This window comes from Physeter macrocephalus, chromosome 7 (assembly GCF_002837175.3).
Source record: "Physeter macrocephalus isolate SW-GA chromosome 7, ASM283717v5, whole genome shotgun sequence".
NCBI classification, from domain to species: domain Eukaryota; kingdom Metazoa; phylum Chordata; class Mammalia; order Artiodactyla; family Physeteridae; genus Physeter; species Physeter macrocephalus.
The window spans coordinates 125,989,344-126,016,119 of record NC_041220.1 but is presented as its reverse complement, the minus strand read 5'-3'; the positions used below and the strand labels follow the sequence as shown (position 1 = coordinate 126,016,119).

The window sequence follows — 26,776 nt, the reverse complement described above, 5'->3', positions numbered from 1 at the left end:
AACAACTATAGACTGAAACCAATTATTGTGACTTTATTACAATAGTTACAAACAATACTTTAGTGGTATGTATTTGTATCACAATTACTCAAACTATATACAAATAGGTATTTATACAAGTCTATACTTAAAAAAAAGAAAAAGTAATTAATGTCCAAAAAAACAAAAAGTCACATTATCAACAAAATTTTTTTCTAAAAGTTATGGCCAATAACAAAGGAAATTCACAGTTATTCTGAAAATATTTTAAAGATGCAGGAATCATATTGCACATAATACAGTTATAAACCTTACTGAGCAGATGTGTATATTTTAATCTAGTTTTTCACAAAATTTACATTATCATGCAATACTTCACTGTATACAGAATGGTGGAACTAGAATAAACAGGTTAACTTATAAACTTTTAATATAATGGCCACAAAATTAGAATTTTTTTAAGTTATATTTAAAATAATTTTACTATACAAAAAAACCCCCAAAAAACCCAACACTCCAGTGTAATAAAGCTTAACGGACAGAATCAAAATTTGTTCACAGATCAAGTTACATTTTTAGTGTTCTTCTTTATCTTTTCCTTTCTTTTCCTTTTCATCCTGTAGTGCAGTACCGAGTTTTTTAATAAGAACTGACAGAACCTTGTCCAGTGGGTCCATGACTCCTCTTTGAAGCCACTTAGGAATAGTAGTCCTGGCATGATGAAAGCCCAATTTTTGAAGAATATAATCAACGCCTACTGGATCAATTTTTCTTCCAGTCCAAGAAATTAATCTAAAATAATTATAAATTATTATTATTAGGAGTACAGTGCCCTGGCACAGTCCTGAAGGTAGGTTCAAGACAAAGTATTTTCAGTAGATGCAAATGATTGTCTAACCTACAATTCCTGGATTCACTGTAATAGCACTCAAAAAATGTGTGAGCCTACACAGCAACGGCATTTAGTGAATTTCATCGTGATTAATTTATTTTAGGCCTCAAGTTACATGGTCATCTTAAACCTTTAAAGGACATCTGGCTCATTCTAAAAGATGGTATTAACTTGATGGGGGGAATCCTTTCATGATGTACACGTATATCAAATCATGATGTTGTACTTAAAATATCTGTTTTGTCAATTATACTTCAATAAAGCTGGGAGAAAAAGGCTAAAATTAATTTACTAAGTGTTTGCTATGTGCTAAATATGTTTGAAGGAAGAACCATTTTCTCCCTATTCTTTCTATTTTCCTCCATATGGAAGAACAGCATTAGTGAAACACTCCTGGTCTTTCTCTGCCCCCTTACTGATGATTTATCTGATTGATTGGCACATTAACAAAGGAACGGAGTAATGTAGTTCAGTACCCTCCTCCCTACCTGCTCTTCAGGAGCCACTCATTTTGAACTGTTCCTCCATGCCACAGGGTTTTCAAGGACAGGCCCCTAAATAGCCAGCCCAGGACTGTTCCCGGCTGCCTGCAGCTAGGTGACGCCCAAGGCTGCTGACCGCACAGCTCTAGTGTCCCTCTGCACCCCCCTCCTGCTTGAGTTCTGCATCACTGAGACCCTGTAGTAAGTCCAAGCCTGGACTCTGTAATAGACATTGCTGCTTGACACCAAACCACATTCTGTTACCAGCTTTATAAGTATTTAAGCTGTAATTCTGATTTCCAGCTGCCTCTTGCTGTTTCAATTGATCTTGAACTTTTAGGTAGGGAAAAGGAGGGTATTAAGCACTGGTCTGCTAAAACTCTAATGGTTGTAAGCTTTTTCCATTAATTAACTCATGTAACCATTGTAACAACCCTGGAAGGTAGGTAATACCATTTTCCAAATTTTTCATATGAGGCACCTGTGAGGCGTTAGATCCTTTGGCCAAGGTCACTCAGCCACTATGCTAGGTAGCTGGGCTTAGAGCTGGAGCCCTTAACCACATGCTCCACCACTGTACCGTATCGCTGAATCTCTTGATAGGTGTATCTATATATATATATATATATATATATATATATATATATATATGTTTATGGCAAATTTAACTTTTTATTCTCATTTTAAATTAAAAGATAGTCAATTTCATTATATTTATTGAGATTTACATATACTGAACAGTTTTCTGTATTAGGACCTTTGCAGTATTTTAATATTGACACTGTTAATATTTCTCATGAGTATATGTACTATTAATACCAAAGTGTATTATTGATTTGGTTACAACATATTTTATTAAATACAAATTACTAACACAAAGTCACTACTTTCTGCTTATACAGGAGTCCACTGAATAATGGAGATCTTACTAGTTTGGAATGATTTTGTGGCATAAATATATCTGAATAATAACGTTGTCTAAATGAAATATGTATCATTCTGCAGAATGTTGTGCTGGACTTTTTTTGATACTGTTATTGCATGATGGACAGTTATAATTTGATTAACAAAGCAGATGAGAGAAAAGAGGAAAATAATAGGAAGGTTGTGAGTGTTAAATCACACACAAGGACATACAAAGCAAGTACCGCTAGTTACAGCAGAAGTTTAATGTAATTAAAACTAGAAAATACTTTGGAAAGTTTGATATGAAAACAATGTGATGTAGCTGGGATTGTGACTGTAGTAGAACATGCCACAGTAAAGGAACCTAAATCTGAATTAAATCTGACATTTCAGGATGGTTTTATATTGCTTAGTATGCAGACAGACACTGTGACACTGTAGGTTCTATTACATTGTCATGACATATGTGAGAAATTGTAATGACTCCTTAATGATGATGTGTGACTTCTGCATCTTACAAAACAGTTTATTGTAGCTACCTGAAACACCTGAAAATAACATCCTGCTGAGATGGTGAAAAAATAATAGCAACTGCAAAAGTAGAGTTACTCTCATTTTTCACTGATTAACTGACAGGATGTCATGTCACACAATGGATAGCTAGTCAGCACAGAGCTATTCTCAGTTGTTTGTGCTTCTTTTGCCTAGCTTAGAAGCACTTACAAAAGAAAAAAGGAGCAGCAAAAATATCAGTCAGAAGCTGTAGAGGTTATAAGTGACTAACATAAAAATATTTTTTGGTAAACCATATTTAACCTGCTGCATTATTTATAACCTTTTTCTCAATAATCTCATAGGAAATAGGTAAATATGTACACCCACTCCTTACCTAAGAGTGGGTTCTAGATGCCATGTATTGCACATAAAATCTCTCCAGTCCACAGTAGTGTAAGTGATGCTGTCTTCTCTGTCTTTGTCAGAGGAATTTTCGTCATGAATGATAACTGGACTTTTCTGTCCTGGTCGAGTAGATAAAATCCGAGGTGGAAAAATAGCTATAAGGAAAATGATATATTAATATTGCAAATACATATCTTATAAATTTATTTTAAGTCACTAAATGAACAAAGTAATTGGCTCCATTTGTTTTTATTTATAAACTGGCCAAAGCCTCATTTAATTACATTTCTTAAAAAATATTTAAAAATAAGCCATAAGTAAGTGCCAGTTATTGGTATTTCTTGGAGAAAGACAATATCGAAGTTATTTTATTCTCCAGTAAGAATTAGAAATAACATGTCATCATTTATTTTTGAGTAATAGCACATGTTTTACATGTATTTGTGTGCCTAAAACATACAGAAAAGAATACTGAGATTTATTTGATAGCAGGCATAGGACACTGAAATTGACAGTTGTAGGGCTCCTAAAAAAATGCCTGTGGGTGGATGACTTTTTAACAGCTTTTTTGAGATACAGTTCACTCGTTTAAGTGTACAGCTCAATGGTTTTTTAATGTTTTTGCCTATATATATATATATATATATATATATATATATATTTGAACAGCTGTACTAACTTAGGAGGTTTTTAGGTAAACAGTCTTTTCACTCTTCATAGTTGAGTACTCAAATGTTTTATGAAAAATGAAGTCTTTTAAAATTGGTGATCCTAAATGATATACTTAAAATTGAATCTGGGACAAAAGTAGCTTTCATATGATCTTTAATAAATACAGCATTTCTACAGGGCACAGGTTTTTAAGACACAAATTGGGCATAAAATAATGATTAATATGAAATATGTATCATGTAGCTCTGGTTATAACTGTTAATTAGCAGTGGGATAATATATTGATTGGGAATAAACCTAGGAATGAAGCTGTACTCTCACACCACATCGGAATACAGATGTCTTCAGTTATTGCCTGGTCTGTTGCTCTGCTTTTGTTTATTATTGATGGTGGTTACAGTACTACAGTTTATCTGGATGTTCTAGGATGTTCTAGGAATATGTTGATTCTGCTCTAGTCTTACATGCTGTTAAGAATTTTCTGAGGCATGTTTATATTTATTTTGCCCAACACTACTTGCTTTTAGTTTTTTAAAAAAATATATACTTACAGCTATTAAAATATTTTATTTATAATTAAAATCCCCATAAGTAATAATTTTGTTACTCTAAGTCCGATAATCAAGTCCCTATTTCCTCTTTTCTCATTGAAATAATGTCTTATAACAATTTCTATAAAAAATATATTTTAAAAGAAATACAGTTCATGGCAGGGCAACACAATATTTCATAAAGTGACAAAGGTTCCACATAATACCTGAGGGAAAGAAATCTGGCAGGCATTCATACCTAGGTAGACTAGAAAAGAATTCTGCACTTCACAGCTTTATCTAGAATCTGTGTTTCTCCACATTAAGTTTAAATATTAAATAAGGCAGAGAGAAAAACAAGAGGATTAACAGTGACGGTATATTTTGTTGCTCTATGTGAAGACTTTACTTGAATGGCTCATAGATTTCTCCTAGCCATCATTATTGCTTTCACTCTCACTGAATTTTTGGCACATCTAGATTAAACAGTAATGGAAGAGCGATACAATTTATGTATGCTATATTTACACTCTTTCCACATGGTCTTTTGATAATCTGTCTTTGTTTTCTTCACTCATTCATCATGAAGCTATTTTGAAATATCTACAAGATAAATTTTATATTTCTTTCTTCTTGGAAAAAATGAAGCAGTTATTATAGTGTGACGAACAAATTTCATCTATTCGAAGCAGTTTTTTTTAAAAGCACATCTGTTGTTTTTACCATTGTATATTCATATAGTTGCACAATAAATATTTATTGAGTGAATAAAGACCATATATTTGGAGAGCATTCCATATCGTGACATTTTAAACTACCTCATTCTTTTAAACAGCTACAGAGTATTCCATTTCATTGTATGGACACACCATAATATATTTAGCCAATTCCATATGGATATTAGGGTCACCATATGTTTCTTAGTGGGCCAACATTTAAGTTTCCAGTGAGTAAAACCAATGTTAGCTAGCTCATGAAAACAAGACACCACTACTGAGGTCTAAATATTTATAAAAAAGATGATGTTCTGTGCATTCGAGACAGATACGTCTTATTTAATTCAGTTTTCCCAATTATGTATGTAACTCTTGCTAACTTTATTATGTAGTTGTTTCTCTAGTCATTTCACTTTGACTAGCAATATTTCCTCAGAGGTTTTCTTTTCCAACTTTGTGAGACTATCTTACTAGACCCGATAATATACAGAACATATATGGAAACATTTTGTAAAGTATAAAACACCATTCAGTTTGAGATATGGTTAGAAAAAAATGAAATGTACCTGGCAGATACTCAGAAAGTCTATCACATAGTCTTACTAATACATATTTATTGATATTTGTAACTCACAGAGGAAGGAGACATATTCTACCCATTTTATCACTAGACCATAAAAATCCGTATAAATCGTAGTGAGAGCTGCCCTTCCTGAAGCTTGAAAGGAAAAAAAAAAAAAAAACACAATACGTTACCCACCTTTTTCTTTTTCTTTAAGATAAGCTGACACTAAATCATGAAGAAACATGATGAGCTCAGCATCCATCGTCACACAAATGTGGTCAGTGAACTCTGTCACCACACTGCATTCTACCTTTGGCTTCAGGCTGGCGTCTGCAATGGCAAAGTTCTTTTACAGTAAAAGATTATTGAAATAAGTCCCTTCCTCTTCCCATTAACAAGGAATTTACATGGGTCCGTGTAAATGCCTCCACTTAAATGCAATTTCTGTATATGACTTACAGAATGATGATGATAGTTTACTAAGCACTTTCCAAGTATATGCCATTTACTCATAATAACCCGATGAAGTCCTATTAGCACCATTTGAGGAGAAAGAGGCACAAATGGAGTAAATTATTTGCCAGAGGTCATACAGCTGGTAAGAATATCAATCAATTTGAACCAGAAGATCAATTTCATTATATTATATTACAAAAATAACCTTCAGGAAAAAAAAGAAGTTTGAAGATCCTTTAGAATTTTCTTAGTTATCTTTAGAAACTAAAGATTGTTTTTCCACATACTCTGTAATGAAGGTTCTTGTGGTTCTTGAACATGAATAGATTTAAAGTCAAGCTGCATCCTTGGTAATGCAAAGATAGTCTCTGTTTCATGATTGTAGCTAGAACATCCTCTGAATCCACTCAGCAAACTAGAATTCTTCACTGTGGTGCTATTCTCAGTGTTATTAGCATCAACATTACGAAGCAGGTTTAGCTCTACAAGCATAATGATAAAGACAATAAGAATCAAACCAATAGGCATTGATAAGCATATAGCTTTCATGACACTGATACACAGAACTTTTATCATTTCAAAAGGCTGGAAAATGAATACATTTTAAAAAAGAGAGCCATATTTAAGCTTTGATTTTGAGACTAGTTATATGCCTCTATAGATATAAATATGGACACATATATAAAAATATATATCTCACTATTCTCAGTATTGAAGCTTCATAACATGATTTTGGATAAATCCAGTAAATTGTGTTTTTTTGTTTCTTGAATTTTGAATATTATTCTCAATTGAAATCGTATCTGAATTTAATGAAGGCGAAGTCTTAACCACTGGACCGCCAGGGAAGTCCCAGGAGGTCTTTTTTAAGTAAAACATTCAAGTCTGAACATGTCCCAGTCTAGTCAGCTTTTTAATACAGAGGAAAATGATTGGTAAAAGCAGTACTCTAAACTCTAACACAAAAACAACTGCAGAATAAGAATTTTCATGACTGAATTACTACAAGACCGGTGAATCTAATTTACTTCCTTATCTTCCTTTGTTCTGAGAACATTTTTAACAGTCTCTGATCCCTAGGGTTGCCTGTGCATAACAACTATTTTCCATGAGGCCCAAGCCATCTTCTTTTCCATTCTGAGAGGATTAAAAAAATGAATAAATTAAAATGAATTTAAAAACTTCGTCAAAAGCACTCTCTTTAAACTTATGACTTCATAGGAATACTAATATTTAGTTTCATTTTATTCCAGCCATCCTGAACCTTAATTTTTGGTATTCTGTTACTTAGTTGTATAAAAACTTTCCCAAACCTCCAATGTGAACATTACTATAAACATGTTTCCAGGGCTTCCCTGGTGGCGCAGTGGTTGGGAGTCCGCCTGCCGATGCAGGGGACACGGGTTCGTGCCCGGGTCCGGGAAGATCCCGCATGCCGCGGAGCGGCTGGGCCCGTGAGCCATGGCCGCTGAGCCTGCGCGTCCAGAGCCTGTGCTCCGCAAAGGGAGAAGCCACAACAGTGAGAGGCCCGCGTACAGCGCCAAAAAAAAAAAAAAAAAAAAAAAAAAGTTTCCAATTATAATAAACTTAATTTCATTTATTTAAACCAATTTTATTTTTAATGTTTTCAGTTACATCTAAAATAATTTTAGTCCATGAGATGTTGCACTACTAGGGTGGTGAATCATGTACTAATATTGCTACTTAAGGCAGCTGGAATAAAACAAAAATTGTTTAAAGAAATGGAAATTCTCCCTACACTTAAATTCTAAACACAGTCACCAGAGCCAAAATAGAAAAAACAAAACAAAATAAATCTCTCCAAAGAATCAAACTTTTAACCTTCATTTCTTGTGGCTGTAACGTAATTGAACCATTCTTTCACACTTGCTACTCCATGGGGTGGATTTTCATGGCGACGCCTTGTTATCTTGGTTATTGTTGCCATAGGACTTTCCAAAGCACCGCATGGTTTGGTAACCATGGTATTATGGCCCAGATGAAAATCCAGTGTTTGTACAATATATGTAGAATGCTCACTAGCGCCTAAAGGGGAAAAAATAGTTTCTCAATGTAACAAAGTATATTTAGATGGAAGAAAAGTTGTGGCCCTAGAGCAATAGATTTAGCTAGGTAAGTCATACATAGATAGAGAAGGGTGTAAAACTAAGTACATAAGAGAGAAAAAAATTCACAAATACTTTTTCTTTTAGTTGTAACTGGATCTATCCCCAAGAAGATGAAAAACATCAACCATTTTTTCCTTCATCATTAAGAAACCACTGAGTAGAAAATTAAAGCTAAAAGAAACTGTAAATAGAGGTAAAAGCACAGCCTGCCCATAAAAGTTTTGTAAAATAGTCTTGACTGGCAAGTAATTTCCTTACACTACCACTGTGTGTCATCTTCTCTTCATGTTTTTATAAGAATTTTTTACAATAACTATTATTATGACTATGGCCAACCACAGCAACAAAAACTTTAATTGCCTAAGTAAGAAACAGAGTGAGATGGTAAGTTCAGAAGTAAGTCCTTTAACATGTCCCAGACTTTATAGATACTGACTCATTGGCAGTGAACTCCTTGACATTGTCAGATACATGATAATAAATAGAGATGGATTTCAGAAATACCATAAGAAAAACAGATAAAAGATATGAGAAAAGAAAATGACTTTGTCATATATAATCATATAAGAAGATGGGGAAAAGTGAAAGCTGAAAATGTGTCGGTTTACCATCTTCCCAGATTTTTTGAGCTTCGGTCCAAAAAGCAATATTTGGTTCCTCTAAGTGAAAAAGGGCCCATGATTTTGAACGGAAATTTGGGCCATGAAAGCAAGCTAGTGTCATATGATTTCCATGTAAGCTCATTGATCCTCCAAACTGCATTCCATCTTCCGGTAACGGCATCTGAAATAAGGATATGTGGCATCCTGATACCACCTTCAGTACTCCGGGCCAATGTCGATGGTGAGCTGCATCGAGCACTGCAAGAGAACAAAAAACCACCGAGCCTGAAATACCTCATGAGCATCCTGAATGCTGGGTAGGAAGACAGCAGGTGGCTACTTTCTACGGCTGAAGTGACTCAGATAACAGATGAAAACAATTCAGTCCCTGGTTAACATTAAGCAGAAGCTAATAGGGATACGGTCTGGGAAAAGATGCTGTGTAAGGATGGCTAGAACTCAGGAAAGGAGCACCTTGCTAATAATAATTACAACTAATGCTTCTGTAATGATTAATGATTTACAAAGTGCCTGCATGAAATTTTATGTAATTCTCACAGTACCTTTGTAAACTAGGTGTTTCATCTAGACTCTTCAAGTGAAATAGAAGAGGGGTTAAGTGAACTAGTGATTAGAAGGCCTAGAAATCCAAGGCAGATCCCTGATTTTAAGTACTGGAAAAAAAATCTTTTATACCCTTTGCTGCTCAAAAGTGAGGTCTGAGGACCAGCGGCATCAACATCGCCTGGGAGCTTGTTAGAAATTCACTCTTACGTCCACCCCAAATCTACTGCATCAGAATCTGCATTTTAAAAAGCTCTCCAGGTGTTTCAGAGGCACATTAAAGTTCAAGAAGAACTAATCAGATATACAGTTGGCCACTGAACAACATGGGGGTTAGGGGCACTGAGCCTCCGCACAGTCAAAAATCCACGTATAACTTATGGTTGGCCCTCCACATCCACACTTCCTCAGGATTCAACAAACCATAGATGGTGTAGTACCACAGTACTCATTACTAGTGAAAAAAATCTGTGTGTGGGCCTGCACAGGTCAAACCCATGTTTTTCAAGGGTCATCCGTACAATTCATATTTATATTTCCCACTTATTCCAATACTGTCCTTTTGGCTGTTTTCCACAATTCTCATTCTGGATCTAACCAAGGATCACACATCATGATCATGCAAGGATCATGCATTAGCTGGCGTATCTCTTTAGCTTCCTTTAAGACAATTCCTTAAGCCCGTTTGTCTGTTTCCCATGACAAAGACTTTTTGGAAGAATCCAGGCCATGCATTTTTGGGAACACCCCTCTATTTGTATATATGTCTGATACCAATTCTAGTTTAAAGGAAATGCAGGGACTAGGGGAACAAGATAAATGAAACCATAAGGAAGCAACTGAAAAAGACCCAGAAAGTAGGATATTCTGCAGGACAATTGGCCAAGTCTCTTCAGCAAGTCAGGTCACTAAAAAAAGGACTATACTGAATTTAAAAATAGTAAAGGAACATAACCATTTTTAATCTGTGATCTTGAATTGGATATACTGGTTTGGACAAACCAGTTGTAAATATAATTTTAGATCAGTTGTGGACTGTGCTGAGGTGGCTAGAGGAGATAATTAGCACAATGGAAAGTTGGAGACTGTTGACTGGAAAAGGCTACAAAACAATGTGAATAATGTTTTGGTAAAAAGTACGTGTGTGTGTGTGTGTGTGTATGTATGTATATATGTATACATACACACACACATATATACATACACACACACACGCATAGGAAAGTATCTGAAAGTATACACTCTAAAGTGTTCACAGTGATGATTTCTGGGCGGAATGTGATTTTTTTTTTTTTGCTTGTATATGTTTTCTCATTTGTTTTCCCAATGCACATGTACTGCTTATGTGATAATAAATCATTAAAAATTATCCTGCTTCTGACTACTTTTCACTTTTACCACTATCACTCTAGTTAAGGCCACCATTGTCTATTGCCTGGACTCTCAGAAAATCCTTACAATGGTAATGTAAGTCTGTAGCAATGGTAATGGTAATTATTTGCAGTGATTTCCTTACTTTCCTTCTTAACTACCTTGGTCTGTTCCCCACACAGCAGCCAGAGTGATGCTTCAAAAAGGATTATTTTTTAAAAAGTGAATCAGACACTATCAGATCTGTTCAGAGCTCTCCAGTAGCTACCCGTCATACTAGAAATCGTATCTTTGGCCTCTAACTTCATGTCCAGTATTTTCTTGCTTGCTCACTCTGTTCCACCACAGTGGGCCACCTCAGTGATCCTCAAACAAGCAAGTTTCCTCCCGACTGTAGGAGCTTTGCACCTTTCAGTAGCCCACTTTGGCCAGAACTCTCTTCCCCAGATCTTAGCCTAGCTCTCACTTCAGAAAAGGTTTCCCTGACCACTCTTTGTCAGACAGCTATCCTCACAGTATGTATCACAGACTTTATGATCCTTCCCCTGCTTTGTTCTTTTTCTCAGCATTTCTCTCTACCTAAAATTATCTTACAAACTTACTTACTTAGCAAATTTGTTATGGTCTGTCTCTCCCATTAAAATGTAAGCTCCATGAGGGTAGGAATTTTTTCTACTAGTAGATCTCCTATGCCTAAAACAGTGCTTAAGAACACGGTTGATACATAATAAAAATTTGAATTACTGAATGAAAATCTGCCTAATATGACACAGGTAATAAATCCAAACTCAGACATTCTGATTCCATAGTCCATGCTCTAAACCAGAACGTGGTGTTGTCATATTTAGTATTCAAGAGCATGGAGTATAGTTGTGTGTATTAAACAGTCAAATGAACATGAGTAATGTAATGGGAAATACAATGTAAGCTATTCAGAAATAAAAAAATATATCTAATCATTAGTTGTAACTTGTAATTACGTAATAAAGTAAGAATTAATTTGTAATGTAGTGATGTAATCTGTAATAATGGCATGATTGTAGATGAGCTGTGGCAGGGGGAGGAGATAATGAATGAATGACTTCCCAAATGATGGCCTCTAATTCCACTGGCGGGTAGGAAATTGGGTACTTTGCTGAGTGAGCAGGATAAAAAGCATATGGACCACTTTTTAAGTATGGTATATAGATATTATTTTAAATTAACACATATTTAGTGAAAGATAAAGCATATATAAAGCCTTAGTCTTCTAACTCTTACATTGTTCTTGTGAACTTTTCTCTAGGTTATTAGTCATTGTCTTAGGTGGAAGATAAGGAACTGGTCCCCAGGTAGACAGAGCGCGTTTGCTGGTGTCAAACTGTTGAGTGAAAAATTCCTGCAGCTTCATTCCTATTTTTATCAGGTCTGGTGTAGTTGATCTTGATATCATTACTTGGAAAATATCCCACTTCAGATCTCCATGGACAAAAATTTCACTAGAGCATAAAACAGAATCTTTTATCATATATATTACAGAAGACAGTTTAAAAGCACAAGAAAAAGTCTCTTCCCCACCAGTTTTTCATTCATATTAATTATGATATAAAATCACTGTGCAGGAAAAATGGTTTGTGTTTTCTCACTGGATGATAGAAAATATGTTGAGTAGTCACGTAAAGTACTGAAAAAGTAGTATTTTACTAAATACCTTTTATCGGTCATGCTTGAATCCAGTGTATTATACAGATTTACTTTCCATTCATCCTGAAGCTTGAGATCAGCATTACTGAAGATACCCATGAGAATACTTGAGCCCATGTAATCAACACGAGCTTCAGTAGAACCCATAGTAATCTGAATTTTGTGACTGGGTTGCTGATTTGGATGTTCAGAAATATGAGCTAAAATAGAAACAATAATTACTTTTCACAGAAATGCCTCATGGGAAAAACTCATCAAAATCAATTTTCAAATACTTTTCTTCAACGTATTTGTTCAGTTGTAAAATTTCAACATACCAACCATCTCCAAAGCATTGACATCTATAGTCCCTCCAACTACTCCTCCTTTAGAATCTAACTGTGATCTTCCTAGACCAACAGACATGCTTATCTCTCGATCTCGATTACTTCCTACTGACAGACGGCCCTGGCTCTTCAAACCACTAGTTGTCCAGCTATAAAAAAAGAAAAAGTGTTATTAATTGGACATATGGCTTCCCATGTCAATGAATTAAAACAGGAGTTAGATGATTTCAAAAAAGTTGGACAATGAAACAATACATTTCTTATAAAAACTATGGTAAACATTTGAATACTAACATTAATGATGACGCTTTCTTCTTAACTAGAAAATTATGCTATTTTCCTTATTTTCTATCTTTTTAGAACACATATTTCATGCGGTTTTTATGTTACAATATCTTTAGGATTAAACCATTATCAGGATAAAGCAAGGTATATAATCTTTTATCTACTGTCTTCACTATCTCAAACATTTCAGCATTAAAAGGTTTTGAATTGCTTTACTACAATTAGAAAAATTACAACTAATGATTAAATATATTTTCTTTGTATCTGAATAGCTTACGTTGTATTTCCCATTACATTACTCATATTCATTTGAACGTTTAATTGCTTCAGGTTGATAGCAAACACGACAAGTGTTTCCCATGGGGTCCCTTGTTGGCTTGCTGCTTTGTTTGATTTGTTAAAAGGAGTTGATGTTTTCGAAAGTGAATCTAAAAATAGAAAATCAAATGTACATTCACATAGATGCTCAGCCGATTACAAAGCAAAAACTACTCATCACTATAATCCAGAAAGTAAAATTATGATATTCTTGTGTTAAAACCTAACATTTACTAGCTGTCATATTGCCTCCAAAATATTAATAGTTAGCATTTACTGAACGGTCAGTAAGGGTTGCCAGCCTTACTTCTTGAAAGCTCATAGTTCTTTCTGTACGACCTCTGTCTTACATGAGGAGATTCTGGTGTGCATGGGATATAGCAGCACAGATCATTTATCACCCTAGGATTTTCTTACCAAAGGAGAAAATCATAAGTTGCTGCTGCCAAGAAGAGAACTTGGAAGGCAGGTACCATTCTGAAATGCAGAGGCTGGCTGGGGTGCCTGTCTTCTGTGTTCTTAATGGACTCAGTATATATCCTGAGTCCTGCGTTGGCTCATTATACTCTAATCTTACCTTGTAACATGAACGACATCATTCATTTTATATACTTACACACAAGTAGAGCCTTGAGCACATAAGAGAGTTAAAAAAAAAATAGTGGCTGAATAAAAGAATGACTGAATGAATGCAAAGATTGACTTTTTCAGTATGGAGTTTACAACACTGTAGGTTTGTTTTACTTCCTGTGGTGCATGCTAACAATATGCTCATTCCTCTCTCCCTATCCCTTTTCAAAGCGACTAGCCGTCCAGCTGTCTCTTCTGCTAGCAAATACTGTGAAGTGCTTTGTCTGTTGTTTGGTTTGGGGTTCCTCCCCCAACCCCACATCTCCATAAAAACCTGCAAGAGAATAACTTCCTGCAGTTGGGGCAGAAGTCTGGGAGTAACTAATTAAGATTTTTATCTTGGGGTCACTGGAGGGCTACTGATAACAAGGAGAGCAGTGTTACCTCTTTGGGGAACTGAAGAATCAGACACACTCCTTGACCTTATGGAAGCTGGGGATTTTAGGCTCTGTGCTGCTGTCCCTGGTGACATGGTGCTGTTTGTCATGTGCTCATTGAACACATTAGGTGACTGAGGCATGTGGGTGAAAGAGGCTGACTGACTAGGCTGCTCCCAGGTCCTGCAGTAAGCTTTTCTTGAAGATTCGGGGGAAAGGTGTTGGCTTACACCTTCAATGGAATCAGGTGTCCCTGGGCCAGATGCTAACGGAAAAGTAGACAGCAAAAACAAAATTAACAGGGTAATAAATATCACCATGTTATAAAATAAGAAATTTCACCACTCCACCATTTCTAATCACATTTTATATTCCTTCCAGTTCTCTGACAACTGTATGATGTACAGTTTGCAAAGTACATTCCAGCATGTTATTTTTTAAAATTCTCACAGAAACTCCATGAGATGGGTCGGACAGGTACTCTGTCCCATATTACAGATGAGGGAACAGACCCAGACCCAGATTTCTGATATTTTCTACTGTATCATGCTAACTCTGTCTTTCACTTACGTAGTGTAATACTACAACAATATCTGAGTCCAAGAGAAAAAATGCAATATGATAGCATGTCCCCAATATATTCTATTTTCCATGTTTCACCATGATTAACTTGGTGAAATGTATTTCTGCGTTTCCAGATTTTACAAAGATTACAGGGTTATCATCACAGAATAAAAATCAGCTGAACTTAACCCCTGAGAGAGCAAGTATTTCGTGACCTCCAGTGCTAGTGCATTCCCAGTGGTTATTTGCACATTAAAGGGGCTCCACTGACATTTGCTGAATGAGTGAGACAACTGCAGGGTACAACTTACCAACTAAGACAAAGATGTGTTATCAATCATGGATCTTGTTACTATTGTAATCAAAATGAAAAGCAGCCTAAGTATAATTTATAATTACATAAACAAGCTTACTTGGCAAATTTATAGTTTGGTCTCCGAGGAATAGGCGTCTTGCAATACTCCTCCTATACCAAGCTCTTGGAAATGCCAGAATTTCACTGAGGCGGCGCATATCATATTTAAAGGAAGCAGACCCTATATCACAAACAGCTGATACATAAATAAAGTTTGTTAGAACACATTTCCAAAACCTTTAATATTTTCACATGGTAGGTATAATAGGACATGATATTACACAACTGAATTATAATTGTTACAATCATGAAATACCAAAATAAGTTACATAGTATGATTAGTAAGTGATAATGTGTTCCTTCCACAAATGATAAAAATAGCACATTCTGCACTGTTAGTTCCATTTTTGAGGTGAGGGCAAACTGGAATTCTATTATCAAGTGATGATGGGAAATTCTCAGAGAGGATCTGAAGATCGGTCTTACAAACAGCTTCCAGCTTTAACATAGAGCTCTTCTCACATATGGGAAATGAATCGTCAGGATGAGCTAGAATACAAACTTCTTCAAAAGTAGCTGCAAACCAAATAACTGTATGGCAAAAACTACTATTTTCCTTTTAGACAGAAAGCAGCGACTTGTCAATCTGAAAGCACTCTCATGGCTTCTCCCGGGGTTCTGCTCTGAGCACGCTGCTGCTTTTGCTTCATGTGCCTTCTGTTCCTCCACCATAGCTTCTGTTGCATTTCCATGTCAACATCTCCCAAACCTGAAGTGTCTGTTTCAGTCTGAGCCCATATCCACACAGCCCATTAGCCAATTGCCTACCAGACCCTTTCACCTCAAGGTCGCACAGGCATTTCCTTCCTTATTTTCTATCTAAGTTAATGACCTCACTGTCCCTTCAGTCACCTAAACTAAAAGTTTGAGGCATCCTTGTCTCTTCTACTGCTCCTCATACTACTTGTCCTTAAGCTTGTGAATTCTCATATTTCTCTTGAAACCATTCCCTCTACTCTTTTTTACTATAACAACTCAGGCCCTCATCCCCTATTGCTTAGTCTGTTTCAACAGCTTCCTCAAGCATCTTTCCGCTCTACCACCTCTTTTCATTCTACCATCAACTTCCTTCCTAAAACATCAATCTGAAGCATCATTCCTTTTTTTAAAAATGTAAACAGGTTATTTTATAATCCATATATAATTTTGGTTGTTTTTTTTGTGGTAAGAACACTTAACATGAAATCTACCCACTACAGATTTTTAAACATACAATACAGTATTGTCATCTTTCGGGACAATGTTGTCATACCATTTCTTAAAAATGCTAATGGCTTCTCCCCGCCCAAAGGATCAGAACCCTATTCTTTAGCCTGGCATATAAGTCCCCCACCACCCCAATCATGTCCTGGGCTATTTTACCAGCTTTACCTGTAGCCAACTCCTCTCTCCCTGTGGCCTCACCTGCTGTGTACAACTAACTAAATGTTCAGTTATACCTATGCTTCAGCTTCAGTGAATCAAAGTATGATCCAAAAGCATACTTTTTGACACTTCTGTACCATTAAATACCATGTCGCTATAGCCAAGGATATTCCTACATAATTCTGAAGATCTGGCCCAACATCATCTCCTTTGTGAAGCTTTCTCTGATCACTCATATAAAGCAGAATATGTTTCCTCCTCTTTAAGTAAACCTCCATTATAGGATTTATCACACTGCACTGTCATTTGTCTACTCCTAAGACCTTCCCTTATTCATGCCTGCACCTTCAAGCATCTAGCAGAGTGCCTGGCACAAGTTCACTGTAAAATAAAGGCTCAATATATGTTTGCTGAGTGACCAAACATATATTGTGTTGCGTGAGTTAAGTATACTTACTATATCTTTTCGGTTAATAATTTAAAAAATTTTCACTTGCATAGTACTCTGAATTCTTCAAAATGTTCTACATGCATTTAATTTTAAATACTCAAATCACAACGTAAAGAAAATGAGCAAGTGATTTGTCCATAGTTATGTAACTAATTATAAAGCTGGCAACACATGCACACAACTCAAGATCTAATGCCACCAAGTAAAAAATTTTCAACACTCATCTCTCCTTAGTGTTTTAAGAATTTATAATTAAAAAATCAAACAAACAAAAAGTCAGAAATTTTACCAATTCATGGTAGACAAGCGAAGAAGCAGTTTTCAGTGATTCAGTTAGGCATATTTTGGCCCTTGGGTGATATTTCCACATATTTATCTAGCAATCATATTTCTAACATTGATTACCTGGACTGAGATAGTACTTGGCTGGACAGTTATTCTTCTCCTTTAAATCAATTTATCATTAAATGCTTAATATTACTAAATGTATTTAATAATTAAACACGAAAAGGAGGCCCTTATTTAATTCTGGAAAAACAATATTTTAATTAAAAAACTATAAAATTGAATACCAGATATATTTATTAGTGTAGTGTCCATTTTGCTTGCAGACTTGCTTACAGACTGACTTTCAAAAAATGAGGCACCTCCTGAACGCCTTATCCGAGACAAACTCACTTTTACAAACTCGAGATTTATGCTGAGTGAGTCTTTTCGACCAGTGACTGAAGTGGCTTCTTCATCCACATTCCCTTTAAAAGACAAAAAAACAAAAACACATGCGTATGAACACACACATATATATATGTATACACACACACACACACACACACAATTATCTAGTTACACGAAATTATCCAACAGGCTAGAATATGCTATCAAATAACATCACTTAAGTGAGTAAAAATTTAAACAGAATGACCTAATGAGCATTAGGCATTCCTAACAATAATTTTATAGGTTCAAGCCCATAAACATAATTGATGATTTTTACAGCGTCTCTCCAGCAAAAATTAGGATGGACATGGAGTGTGTGTCTTTATTTTTTGTCTAAATAAGTCAAGAGACATTCACTAATATCAACATCCTATGCATTTTTAGTGTAAATCTGCATTTTAAAATGCCAGTGGAATTTAAGTTCACTAAATAACTAGTAATAATAGTCTCATTTTAAATTAACAAATGTGATGCACACCCTTTAAAAATTTACTATTTATAAAATACAATTTTTTATACAAATAGTGATTTGATGAAACATTTAAAATTTAAGTAACATAAGTAACCTCATATCTGAAGCGACTGCAGTGTATATCACTTATAAAATATTTGGAGTTTTAAAATTCTTATATAACTGATTTACCTACATTACTTATTTCATATTTCTACTTATTATGTAGAGACAGGATAGATATTATCAAGAAGAAAAATAAAGTTTCTGATCTCATTTTATATCCATTATTAAAGATAACATTTCTAAAAAGATCAAAGCTTGGGGGCTTCCCTGGTGGCGCAGCGGTTGCGTGTCCGCCTGCCGATGCAGGGGGGCGGGGTTCACGCCCCGGTCTGGGAGGATCCCACGTGCCGCGGAGCGGCTGGGCCCGTGAGCCATGGCCGCTGGGCCTGCGCGTCCGGAGCCTGTCCTCTGCAACGGGAGAGGCCACAGCAGAGGAAGGCCCGCATACCACAAAAAAAAAAAAAAAAAAAAAAAAAAAAAAGATCAAAGCTTGAAAAGATGCAATAAATTTGGAAAAGATGCAGACATGCTAAGTATACCTAATCCTCCTGATCCAGGTGTAAGGCCAGAAACAGCAGTTTTTTGTTTCCCTGCTCCATACGGATGAAATACATAAAGGGAAAAGTCAGACATGCACGCAGTGAAGCTCAACCCAGATGAACTGCTGCTGGAACTGGTCAGATCTGATTGACTACTACTATGTCGACTTCTGCCAAGAGGGCTGCCTAATCCTGACAAACCTACAGGGAACAGAAGAACACCAAAATATTTATAAGCCACAGAAAATTTTAAAAACTGTCACTAATATAGTCTCAAGAAACAAACATGACTTGAAAATAAAGTGAAAATAGTCAAACATTAACCAATCAATAGAGTTATTAAATCCTTGAAATTAAAATGAGGACTTAGATGTATTTGCCAGTTAATTTACTTTGTAAACTAAGGCTGAATATTCTGTTCATCTTTGAAATAATTATTTATACATATGACTGGCCAACTCCATGGTTTCCTGTTTCTTTTCTCCTTTGTTCTACAGGAAGCAGGCTGTGGAAGAGATACAAAACAGCTGGGTTTTAAGCAATGGAGGAGAAGAATGAACTGTAAAAAACCCAAACCATATAGCTGGAGTCCACATTTCCCAGAAGCAGTGGAAACAGAGTAAGGTACACAAATAGAGAAAGTTAAAGATCTCCTTCTCTTAGGCAGCTATGTGCCCTCACTGGCAACATCTACTATGGGTGGACAGACTAATTCCAAATATGCTTTAAACATAAAAAAATATGAGACTGTCTGAATGGAGCTTTATATGATTTGCCAGTGATTCTAAAGTACGTGTCTCCAGACCAGACTTCTTTTGGATTCATATGTTGCAGCTGGTTACTTGACATCCCACTAGAATGGATCACAGACATGTGATCACCGACACGGTAAGACAAAGCTTACCATGTCCAAAACTGAACTGATCTTTTCCCCTAATCTGCTTTTCTTCCAGTATTTCCCATCTCCGTAAGTAACACTTCCATGCAAATAGCTCAGCCAGAAACCTGGGAGTTATCTGTCATCCTTCCCACTTCTAACTTCCTATCCTGCAATTTATCACCATATCATTTCTATGTCTAACAACATATATCAGGTATGTCCATTTTCCTCCATCTTACTATTGCTATTCTAGCCTAAACAATGATCAATTCTGGGCTGCTGAAATGGCCAACTTCTCTCCCTGCTTCCTTCCACTCTTGTCCTCCTCCAAGCAACTGCCACACTGCAGCTGGACTAGTGTTCTGGAAGTGTGAATGACAGTCACGTCCACCTCCCTGCTTAACCTCCCGGTGGCTTCCCTGAATGATATGGCTCTTTCCTGTCTATATAAATCGTGCTCATGCCAGTATACCCTTTGTTCACCATGCTCCACTTATACTAGTTTTATTCTTTTTATTTTTCAAAGTTGTTAAAATCTTTCCTACTTCATGAATTCTTGTATTCTGTACCTGGAGTGTTTATTCCCCCAACTCTGCTTGGCTAACTCATACTTAACCTACTTCATGTTTCCACTTAAAACATGTTTGTTTGCTTATTATCTGTTTCTCCAAATTCAATTTAAGTTCCATATTAGCAGGCACTATGTCTGGTAGCTAAGTTAACTACAGTATATCCGACCCCTAGTACTGACCCAGAACTCAGCAAAGTTCAATAAAGATCCTTTAAAAGAATGGATACTGTCGTAACCTACATTTCTTATACATTTATTCTCATCATCCTTCCTTCTTGCATGTTTTATGATGATAGAATAAGGGGTGCTGTTTCATTCTTTAATTTTCTAAAATAAATGTGGACATAAAAATAGCTGCTCATTTTATTTTCCTCTCATTATATATTTCTAGCATAGTACATATATACTGCTGTAATAATTTGTGTTAATAATTTGTGATATTTTGTCATTAAGAAAAAAGTGAATATCCCAACAGAGAAATGGGCATGGGCATATTTATCCCCCTCTGTCAAACAGCCAATAAAGTAACCATATAGATTAAAATAATAAAATCCCGTTTTAGTCAATCATATTAACGATTGAAAATAAATTTAAAGCAAAGAGTTGAGAAGAGTACAGTGAACTTGGCGTTCGACACGTTGTAGTGAAGATGCAGAAATCTTTATAGTCTTACTAGAGAGTAAAATATATCAAACACCTTAAAATGTTTGCACTCTCTGACTTAGGAATTCCACTTTTAAGAATTAATCCTATGGATGTTTAAAAATATTTATATACAGATACTCATCTCCATATTATTCACAAAATAAAAAACAAAAAGCCCAGGGAGTTTCAAATATATGATCGAAATGATGTTATATCATACAGTCATTAAAGTTATTTTAGAGATAAATACTTAATAATTTGGGAAAACCTATATTTAAAATTTCTGAAAGTTACATAGCAGAAGAGACCATATTTCAGTTTTTCCTGGGAAGAAGATCATATCTTCACAAAAATGCTAGAGAGTAGGTAGGAACTGATAAAGGGATATTATTTTCATTTTTGATACTTTTCTGTTTTATGTTCTATAATGAACAATGAGTTAATTTTATAATAAAAAAATATGTTTTCAAAAACCAGCACTACCACTCCAACATGTTGTTGACTACAATACAATTCCAGCAGCAATATTTAGGAGCTAAGTGTAATACGACAGTGGGCGATGGCATTAGCAAAAATCTTATTTCTAAAATACCAACTTTTTGTTCTGAACATTTTCAGAGATTTACACAGCAAAGCAAGGAAATACCCCCGGGGGCCAAAACCCCCCCCCCCCCCCCCCCCGCCAACTGCTTAAAACCACTGAACATTAGTTCTCTCATCAATTTTCATTCATTCTAGTCCCTCTTTTAAAAAATGTCCAAGAAAATCTTTATTTTTTTGCATTTGTGATATCTAAATGATTTTTAGGGCAGAAATGACACAGTTTTAATACAGTGAAGTGTGACTATCTCATCAGGAAATAATCAGTTCTGCTTTAAAAACTAAACCTTTCATGAAACAAACATTTGAGGTAGGTAACAAAATTTACCATTAAAGTGTTTTTATACACACATACACACACAGTGTGATATACTTTTAATTCAGTGTGATAAGAAATCCTTGCAAGATAATACTACATCTCTTATTTACCATTTGCAACACTGATTACTTGTAATGTAAAAATATAGCATAAAATCAAACACTCAGAAGTACTTGAACACATTATCATTCATACCTCATAGTGCATGTAATGTGTATGTGAAACCACCAACAAAATGCTATCCCACTGCCATTCCTTTGTAATAAAATACACTCAAAACTTTGATCTACTATAGATTTTTTTCTACAGGTACTCTAATTCTCAAATATTCTCCTTTTCCAAATTTATTTATTTGGCAATATATATTATTGTTAAAATAATACTTGGCTTTATGCCAATTGAATAAAAGAATGTTTCCACACCTGGTATTCCAGTTTTGCTTGCAGAGGTCTTTGTTCCACTCTGAGGAGCATTACCTCCAGGGGATAAAGTCTCTGCAGGATACGTAGCCCCTAAAGTCTCCAGTTCTCCTCGGTTTGAAGAAAACACCAAGTCCAGCGATGGCAGCTTTAGCATGCATTCTACTCTTGACACCGGTAAACAGCTAAACTTGATCTGTGAGGGCTAAAAAGCGCAGAAAGCCAAAAAAAAAATTTCTAGGAGCTACAGATGATTAAAAAATTTCCCACTGGACTCCAAAAATTACATTCAGTTTCCATTTCAGTCTACATATACCAAATTTATTATTTGACACTTAAAAGAATTTTGTCTTTAGTGTCCTACCTTTTTCACAGACACACGATACATTAACCAAAGTATAGTAACAAAATGGTATCATTTTAAAAACTCTAGGGCTTCCCTGGTGGCGCAGTGGTTGAGAGTCCGCCTGCCGATGCAGGGGACGTGGGTTCGTGCCCTGGTCCGGGAAGATCCCACATGCCGCGTAGCGGCTGGGCCCGTGAGCCATGGCCGCTGAGCCTGCGCGTCTGGAGCCTGTGCTCCGCAACGGGAAAGGCCACAACAGTGAGAGGCCCGCATACCGCAAAAAAAATAAAATAAATAAAATAAATAAAAATAAAAATAAAAACTCTAAATATTTGAGGAACTATCTCTAAGCAGTAAATATGTAGACATTTAGATAATTCAGAACATTAAAGATGTTTATGTTCATATTGTTCATAATCAGGTATTTTAAAGGAAGTAATTTACTTTTATACTAAAATTTTAAAAGGCTATTGCATTAATAACTGAAGTTTTACAAACTCTCAAGCCCTCACTCATTACATGTTTTCATCAGATCCTCAAAAAAGCTTGTGCAAAACTCCAGAAGATCAGACTGAAGTTCTTTTGGCCACATTGCTATTGCAGAAATTAATCTGAACAGATGATCATTAGTGTTTCTTTTATTCTTAAGATTGTTCATAAAATTTTAATTGAGAGTAAACTAAACCTTGAAGTTTGGATACAAGCCAAGTCCTCCTTAATAAATGGACTCAATCGGATGCTAATATAACATACCTAGTTTTATTGTGCTTTGAAGATGTTGAGTTTTTTACAAATTGAAGGAGGTTCATGGCCACCCTACCTTGAGCAAGTCTAATGGTACCATTTTTCCAACAGCGTTATTTTTTAATTAAGGCAGGTACATTGTTTTTTTAGATATAATACTATTGCACACTTAATAAACCACCGTATAGTGTAAACATAACTTTTATATGCACCGAGGAATCAAAAAATTCATGTAACTTGCTTCACTGCAATATTCGCTTTATTGCAGTGGTGGCTGGGAACTGAACCCACAATATCTCTCAGGTATGCCTATACTCCTAAAGGCCTACAGATAGGACTGAATTTTAGAATAAAATATTAAATATATATTATATAACTCTTAGAAAAATCTAACAAAGGTACTATTGTGACTTTGTATCTCAATTTCACTTTATATCTGCCCCCAAATGACCATAATGACAAGAAATATAGGTGCCACCATAAAAAATGGCATAGAGTGCTAAAAAAGAGTTTTAACTTACATATTTTTACATTTGCCACAAAAGTATGAGATCTCAATTTTGAAAACTCAAAGATATGAACCTCCTCAGCAGACAAATAAATACACACATAAAATTGTACACATACTTCCCAAAGGTTCACACAACCTCTAAGCCATCATAGACATACTAAAGGTCCATGAAGCTTAAGGAAACGTTAAAGGGAGTAATACTGTAAATGTTCAAATAAACATAAGAAAAATTTTTTTCTTTAAAACGGAAAGGAATAAATGAAGTATATCACCTGAACTCGTACATAAACCACAACATCTACAGGGAAGGAAGAGTAAGCAGATGTTGAAGATGATACTAGTGATGTTGTTGATTCTTCCATAGGATCTGGTATTTCAAAATGTCCCATATCTTCATCTTGTGAGCTGATAGCTGTTAAAATATTTAGTTTTAAGTTTACTATTAGGGCAAGGGCAAACTATTTATTAAAGGATCTTTTTCTCTTATTCTAGTACTGAGATCAGGGGTATGAATGCACAGAAACACTGGCTTCTGTAGCCCATCATTCTATACATCTTTCCCTATTCAAACCTCTAACTCATTCCTCCAAACTCTGATTCCCTGCTGCTATACCAAACAACGAACAAAGAAAAGAGTAATTACGCCTTTGCCCTCGAGTTTCCAGTCCAAGAAACACACTAACATAGGACCTAAAAATGTTAATTTTGTCACTAGCTGTGGCTGTGGAAGAATCGTAAAACCCCACCAGGACTAGATGGTCTCTCAAGTTCTTCTTCAGTTCTATAATTCCTTTATATTTATCATTGAATATATAATAGCATTAAGAAATCCTTCTAAGTAATAGGACCCCAAAATACATGTGATGGGCAAATAAGTATATAAAGAGGACACTCACTTGTATAGTTCCTTTCAATTGGTGTAATTGGGATAGTTTCCAGAGCCTTTTCCAGAAAGTCTAATAGGCAGGGACTAATAACCATTTCTTCTGGCAATGACTGAAGTGCTACCCAGGCATATAACTTGGCTGTTTTTACTCCTCCACTTCCTTTTCCTTTGGCTAGAACATTTAAGGGTGTGAAGTGAATTTAATAGTTTCCATAAAACATACAATAATTTTGTGAGAAATCAGAATTATATGACAGTTTAATCACTTGAAGCACCTTATATTTAAAACCATACAAGAATGCAATAAAAATAGGTTGAAAGAAATCATAAATTATTGTTAGAATACAAAGATAATCAATGATGTATATAAAAGTACAACAGTTATTCCTATTTGCTCTAGGTAACAAATTTTGGTTCAATTTTTCAAGTTTATACTTTGCTAACTCTCTCATTAGTATTATTTTAGCATTTAATCTCTCATTTAGTATTATTTTGTCCATTAAGGAGTAAGATGTAGAGAATTTTGACTAATGATATTCTGTGGCAAGTTGAGGAAAAACATCATTGTTTCTAGGCTTCCCTATGTTCTTGCTGTTCTTACCTTGTATGCATTTATAATGCCTCCTTAAATGGGCTGCATCTCTCTTTCCTTCTACCTGACTAAATATTTCCACATCAGTAGAATGATTATAATAGCTAACTAAGATTTAGCTAACTTTGGCTTAGGTTTCCAACTCCAGCATGTAGTAGCTTGTAAACATAGGAAAGAAATTCAACTTCTGTGAGCTTTAACATTCTTCATATATAAAATGGGGACAATATTGATAATATCTGCCTTGCACTTAATGGACATACATGTGTCTTGTCATTTTAAAAGTGATCTAGGGACTTCCCCAGTGGTCCAATGGTAAAGAATCCGCCTTCCAATGCAGGGGATATGGGTTCAATCCCTGGTCAGGGAACTAAGATCCCACATGCCGTGGGGCAACTAAGCCTGCATGCTGCAACTACTGAGCCCATGCGCCGCAACTAGAGAGCACACGCACTCTGGAGCCCACACGCCACAACTAGAGACAAGCCCATGCCCCGTGATGAAAGATCCCGTGTGACGCAACTAAGACCCAACACACAGATAGCAGAAGCAAGAGGAACTACAGTCCTACGGCGTGTGGAACAAAAACCACATTCACAGAAAGATAGATAAGATGAAAAGGCAGAGGGCTATGTACCAGATGAAGGAACAAGATAAAACCCCAGAAAAACTAAATGAAGTGGAGACAGGCAACCTTCCAGAAAAATAATTCAGAATAATGTTAGTAAAGATGATCCAGGACCTCGGAAAAAGAATGGAGGCAAAGATCGAGAAGATGCAAGAAATGTTTAACAAAAACCTAGAAGAAATAAAGAACAAACAAACAGAGATGAACAATAGAAAGGACCTGAGAAAATATTTGAAGAGATTATAGTTGAAAACTTCCCTAAAGTGGGAGAGGAAATAGCCACCCAAGTCCAGGAAACGCAGAGAGTCCCATACAGGATAAACCCAAGGAGAAACACGTCGGGACACATAGTAATCAAATTGGCAAAAATTAAAGACAAAGAAAAATTATTAAAAGCAGCAAGGGAAAAACAAAAAATAACATACAAGGGAATTCCCATAAGATTAACAGGTGATTTCTCAACAGAAACTCTACAAGCCAGAAGGGTGTGGCATGATATACTTAAAATGATGAAAGGGAAGAACCTACAACCAAGATTACTCTACCCGGCAAGGATCTCATTCAGATTCGATGGAGAAATCAAAAGCTTTACAGACAAGCAAAAGCTAAGAGAATTCAGCACCACCAAACCAGCTCTACAACAAATGCTAAAGGAACTTCTCTAAGTGGGAAACACAAGAGAAG

The 26,776-nt window shown here is 35.7% G+C and overlaps 1 protein-coding gene across 1 annotated transcript in view; it reads right to left on the bottom strand.

Moving 5' to 3' along the window:
• Positions 1-13: 13 nt before the first annotated feature.
• The window catches only part of BLTP1 (bridge-like lipid transfer protein family member 1), a 203,020-nt gene continuing 176,257 nt past the window's right edge, over positions 14-26,776 (bottom strand). The window contains exons 72-88 of the mRNA XM_028492249.2: positions 24,883-25,044; positions 24,259-24,398; positions 22,389-22,590; positions 18,952-19,152; positions 17,751-17,930; positions 15,361-15,498; positions 14,391-14,648; positions 13,336-13,486; positions 12,765-12,922; positions 12,455-12,647; positions 12,025-12,242; positions 8,836-9,087; positions 7,941-8,144; positions 6,386-6,580; positions 5,838-5,972; positions 3,149-3,314; positions 14-771 (exon numbers count right to left, since the gene is read on the bottom strand). Coding sequence (XP_028348050.1) covers positions 555-771; positions 3,149-3,314; positions 5,838-5,972; positions 6,386-6,580; positions 7,941-8,144; positions 8,836-9,087; positions 12,025-12,242; positions 12,455-12,647; positions 12,765-12,922; positions 13,336-13,486; positions 14,391-14,648; positions 15,361-15,498; positions 17,751-17,930; positions 18,952-19,152; positions 22,389-22,590; positions 24,259-24,398; positions 24,883-25,044 — 3,170 coding nt within the window. The 3' untranslated portion in view covers positions 14-554. The remainder of the gene's footprint in view (positions 772-3,148; positions 3,315-5,837; positions 5,973-6,385; positions 6,581-7,940; positions 8,145-8,835; positions 9,088-12,024; positions 12,243-12,454; positions 12,648-12,764; positions 12,923-13,335; positions 13,487-14,390; positions 14,649-15,360; positions 15,499-17,750; positions 17,931-18,951; positions 19,153-22,388; positions 22,591-24,258; positions 24,399-24,882; positions 25,045-26,776) is intronic.